The sequence below is a fragment of the Octopus bimaculoides genome, chromosome 6, assembly GCF_046866305.1.
Source record: "Octopus bimaculoides isolate indiv1 chromosome 6, ASM4686630v1, whole genome shotgun sequence".
Classification (NCBI taxonomy): domain Eukaryota; kingdom Metazoa; phylum Mollusca; class Cephalopoda; order Octopoda; family Octopodidae; genus Octopus; species Octopus bimaculoides.
Window position 1 is genome coordinate 9999880 of NC_142933.1, and position 6000 is coordinate 10005879.

Consider the following 6000-nt stretch of genomic DNA (forward strand, 5'->3'; position numbering starts at 1 on the left):
CAGAAATACAGCACAAATTTAACTTAAACGACTGTCAAGAATGTGTGTTGCACTGGGACAGAAAGCTCCTCCCAGCACACACAGGTGTTGAAAAGGTTGATAGACTGACAATAATAGCAACATTTTAAGGCAAGGAACAATTGTTGGGAGTCCCTGAAATCCAAACATCTTCAGAACAGCAAGCTATTGCTGTTTACGAAGCTGCAGAGAAGTGAGGTATAACCGAAAAAATTCAGGCACTTTGCTGTGATATAACAGGTCGAGTAAATGGCTCCTGTACAAATCTAGAAAAATTGTTCAATCGCGACTTGTACTTCCATTACCGTCATCACGCTTTTGAGTTGGTTTGTAAGAGTTTTTGACTTACTGATGGGTGCAAATTCTCGTCCAAATATAGCGTTTTCCAAAAGATTAAAAAAAACCTGGTAGCAATGAAGTGCCTGATGATGTCCGTTCTACCATTTTGGATTTCTGGAATATCACCTTTCTACAAAGAAACAACAGCGAAATGATTACCGGAATCGTTGGAATTAACAATGCTCTTTCTTGGCGGCATTCCGAAGGACGGGATATCGTTTCGTACACCAGGTGAATGTCAAAAGCAATTTACGCATTCAAGATAAACCTGTTTCAAGATCAATTCCAGTTATCTCCTGGGGAGAAGAACTCTTTAAGAAGAATATGTATTTTTCTTGCTCAAGTGTATGTTCGAGCCTGGTTTCTGTCTTCAGAGGTAATTAAGGCACCTTATGATTTCCTATTCATGTGTCAATTGATAAATTATCAGGATATTGATCCAGAAATCAGTAAGGATGCTGCGAGGAAATTTTCCATTCATCTCTGGTACTTAGCTCCCGAAACTGTGGTTCTATCCATATTTGATGAAAATGTTCCAACAGAGGAGAAGGCAAATATCGATCAAGTTATGTTGGAAGTAGACACAGAAGAAGAAAAGGAAGTATGAACAACTGAAGAGGTACATTCTGCATCAAAATGACTTTTCTTCCTTTACAAATATCGAGTTTTCGTCTTTTGTAACTCCTTCACGAAACTTTCTATCAGCAACGATTTCCTCGACAAAGACCCTTCAACATGGAAGGATGATCCTAGTTATAAAAGTGGACTTGAAAAACTTGAGAAGACACTTGTTGTGAATGATGTTGCAGAAAGAGGTGTCAAACACATTCTGGACTACAATAGCATTCTCAAAAAAATATGAAACTGAGAAACAATTTGTTTTACAGATCGTTACCGAAAACCGTAAAACATACACAACTGCCACTAAATCTCTTATGTAAAAATAATGTTCAATATTCAGTGTTCAGTGTTCACATTTTGTTTTTAATTCTATACAAATTATTGTTGTAAATAAAAATGAGTTTCTCTTATAGAAGTTGTATGCTTCATCTTATTCGAGGAATTCTTCAAACTAGCTATTGGTAAATTTGATTCAGAACATTTTTAAACATCTGTCGGGGTTGCCTGAATGTGTCCACATAAATTTTTCTCAGAAGAAAAAATAAAATGGTGGAGAAAGGGAACAGTATACTGCTTTTGAACAGAATTAATCGTTGGGTATGCTATATTCCAACTTCATGGGGTTTGAAGGTCGCCTGGCAGTTGTTCGATTTAGCTGAGATTTTGCACACCCCGTTTTGTTGTTTATTGGAACAGGGTTAGGGGATAGGAGCAGCAAAATTTTAACTTTCGGAAAATTACCTATTGCTAAGGGCCCCACTATAATATACATATAGTTGCGCGCGTGCACACACGCACACACACACACACACACACACACACACACACACACACACACACACACACACACACACACACATGATTTGTTAATTGATTTCCCCCTCAGCTGAAATATTAATTTATTTCACTTTCGATCTCTTCGGATTGTTCCGGACGTCAACGGTGTCATCTCAATTACCCACAAAAGCCATATCGTAGAACAATTTACAAAATAAACACACACAATAATATTTACAAAATAATAATATTTAAATAATATTTACAAAATAAACACACACAATAACATTCCACCAATTATTTCTTTTTCAAAAATAACTTAACTCATTGCAGTACTTCCTTCTCCACATCAAATGTTAAATAGCTACAATGTAACTGGATATGTCCAGCATTTATAAACGATTAAATGCCTATCTACAGTATCATTAAAGCTGCTTACCTCCTCTGCAGTTTTCCTCTTAAATTACTACAATCCATGAAAAGTTTTTACATAAATAGGTCAGAGTAGAAAGATGTCAGAAAATGGTGAACTTCTATGTATTGCTATTTTATCAATTTATTTATTATTATTGTTTATTTATTCTTGAATTATATTTATTGTGTAGTTGTAAATAGCTTTGCGGAACGATAATGTTGAAACGTTGTCTTGGTTACTGCAATAAGCCGGTGGCCGTCATAATGCAAGGGAAATAACTCTTCCTTCATTAGTTCCGGTCATTGTTTAAGATTGCCGATTAAATATTTGTAAGAGACGAAATATTTCAAACACAGTAAGTTAATTTCAGCGTGTATATGTGTGTATTTCCATGTAGGTTACTTTAACAAAAGTATTTCAATCCCTTTATAAGGAAAAAGGATTAAATAAAAAACTGTTGTTGAAAAATATATAGCAACGCTGAAACGTTGTTTTATACATACATACATACATACATGTTTTACATATGTATATATATATATATGTGTGTGTGTGTATATATATATATGTATATATATATATATATATATATATATATATATATATATATATATATATATATATATATATATATATATACATACATGTTTTATATATGTATATATATATATATATATATATATATATATATATATATATATACACACACATACATACATACATACATACATACATACATACATACATACTTACATACATACATGCATGCATACACATGGCTTCTGAAATGTCTCCATTTGTCAAAATTGCCTGCTACCTTGATTGTTGCCATTGAGAGGCTCACAAAACCCTGGGCCACAATCCTCACATATAGAACGGAGAGTGGAACGATCGTCTCCAATGCCATAAATATTTCAACGGGAATATTCCAGGGAGAATTACTCTGTACTTCTGTTCATTTTGGCCTTAAATCCATTATCATTCCTGCTACACAAAAAAACAAAACAAAAAAAAACCGCTACATGCTAGGATCTGCAAGAGATATTAATTTATCTCATATTTTTGTGTGTGTGTGTGTGTGTGTGTTTACCTTAAAATTTATATTGAAAATGTTAACAATGCCAAAGAAATAGAAATCCCAGCTGGAATTAATACTAACATGGGAATAGAAGTTGACCAGAAGAAATGCTGAACGGGGAAAATCATCCCCTAAAACACAAAACCTGTGCATCAATTGTCTGTGTATCTCATCTGTCTCAAACAAAGAATGCTGCAGGTACCTTGGCATTGACCAAAATATATCATACAAAGGTACTGTGAATAAAGATAGAGTGACCCAAGAATATTCTTTTCTATTCTAGGCTCAAGGCCCGAAACTTTTGGGGAGGGGGACAGTCGATTAGATCGACCCAAGTACGCAACTGGGACTTAGTTTATCGACCCCGAAAGGATGAAAGGCAAAGTCGACCTCGGTGGAATTTGAACTCAGAACGTAAAGTCAGACGAAAGAGCGCTAAGTATTTATTTCTTTATTGCCCACAAGGGGCTAAACACAGAGGGGACAAACAAGGACAAAGAGATTAAGTCGATTACATCGACCCCAATGTGTAACTGGTACTTATTTAATCGACCCCGAAAGGACGAAAGGCAAAGTCGACCTCGCCGGAATTTGAACTTATAGCGTAACGGCAAACGAAATACCGCAAAGCATTTCGTCCGGCGTGCTAACGTTTATTTCTTTATTGCCCACAAGGGGCTAAACATAGAGGGGACAAACAAGGACAGACAAAGGGATTAAGTTGATTACATCAACACCAGTGCGTAACTGGTACTAAAAGATAATTTACAGCAATATTGGCTGCCATGCGAACTTACTTTCCGCAACATTAACGTTTGACTTTCACAAATATTGACCACTCTTAAAATTGATTATTAATCAAGTTTTCGCTTCAGTGTGAATATGCATATATGACACTGTGTGTGTGTGTGTGTGTGTGTGAGTGTGTGTGTGTGTGTGTGTGTGTGTGTGTGTGTGTGTGTGTGTGTGTGTGTGTGTGTGTGTGTGTGTTCGAGTTCGTGCGATTGTGCGCATGTATGTGAATAGACTTCTGTGACACCAACTGCGCGTCATTTTACAAGGGAAAGCAATCATCGTATATAAAGTAAGAGTTATTGCCCATGACCAATTTCTTATTTTTAGTAGTGCCGGTTTCCCTGCGTTTGTTTGGTCGAGTACAACGAATATAATTCACACACACACAAACACACGTGCGCGCACAAGTTTATGTGCAACACGTTAACACTCATTTTCCTTCTACCAAATCCGCTCCCCAAGCATTGCTCGGTCTGGGACTATAGTAGAAGTTATTTGTGCAAGATACTCTCTTTATGGCGTTGAACCCGTAACCACATTGTTGCAAAGCAAGCTTCTGATCCACACAGCCATGCCTAGAATAATAATGTGCTAAAGTATCTGGTTTAGCTTTACCCTCTGAATGTAAGTTCAAATTTCACTAGATCCCATCTGCACACCTCTGTGCCACAAATCCTTACAAGTTCCTGGTAGAATATATTTTCGCGTGGAGTCACAAAATCTTTGATAGATTTCTCAGAAGACTTTCCTCTCAAATCGTTTGTAATGTTGTCCTCTTCGATTCGCAACATGAGCCTCTCTACAACAATCACTCATAGCTGTATTGAATGATTGCCTGGATGAATGTTTTTTTCTTCATTTCATTTTCAATTACCGGACGCTATATCAAAGAAAAATTAAATTTGAAAATGTCTAATAAAGAATAATTAAATTCAATATGTTGTTCAAATTTCTCCCCATGACACTGAGGTACTTGAAAAGCCGCAAAAGCGGTAGTCATGGCAGCTAAATCAGCTCACGAGTGCTCTGATAGACAAGAGACCGTAGGTGAAATCCTTCAACGGTTCAGTACTAATTTAGTCCCTGCAGCCCCCATTCAAGTAAAGGTGACAAGCTAAAGAGCGAAACATTAGTGACCTTGCGATATCTGCCCATCATACGGAAGGGTAATCAACATTACGGTGGATTCAGAAGATCTTGCACTCACTCCTGTAGCTTCGAAGTGAGACAAAGCATCTCCGATGTCCATGACTTCATACTAAGAGAAACACCAAAATTAATACTTCTCTCGGAGATAAAATTATTTCATCCAATACAAGTAACACTTATCTGCTCTTTAGGCTAAACTACATATTCCAACCTCTTTCCTAGTCATGGTACCTGAACCTATGTTGAATCTGCTCCACCTATCAAATTTCGAATATTGGATATCGCATTTTTGATTGCTCGTCTGCGAAACCCTAGAGTTCTTCTGGCTCACCTTGTCTCTGTACTACGAGCTACCTGTTTTCCTCAGATCACTAATATCTGCTTAGAGCCACCATATGGATGGAAGCATTTCTTATTCAGTCACAACGTTCTATATAAAAAAAGCAACAAAATATAAAAATGCTTAATAAAGAACATAAAATTCAATGCTTTGGCGAAATCTCTTTTTTACGACACCAATATTCTTGGAATTATACTGCTCTCTGAGAAGACACAACTATGGTACCCAGTATATATCGTACACATATCCCTTCTTCAGGATAGATTCCATATTCCAGTTTATTTCCTAATTATGGTGTCTGAACTATGTAATATATACGGTATCAGATATCGTTATTTCTTTTCTTGTTGCCTTTAGCGCTCTGGAGTCCTTCCGATTGATCTGATTCTGTCATGTCTGGAGTTTTTCTTTTATTGTCAATTGTTAACTGTCTGTCTACCACACGCATTTTACATTTTATAGATGTCT

General features: G+C 36.5%; 1 protein-coding gene across 1 annotated transcript in view; it reads right to left on the reverse strand.

Annotated features, from left to right (window-relative positions):
- LOC106873641 (uncharacterized) overlaps positions 1 to 2401 on the reverse strand; it is a 69503-nt gene extending 67102 nt beyond the window's left edge. The window contains exon 1 of the mRNA XM_089353404.1: positions 2195 to 2401. Coding sequence (XP_089209530.1) covers positions 2195 to 2232 — 38 coding nt within the window. The 5' untranslated portion in view covers positions 2233 to 2401. The remainder of the gene's footprint in view (positions 1 to 2194) is intronic.
- Between the last annotated feature and the right edge of the window lie 3599 nt (positions 2402 to 6000).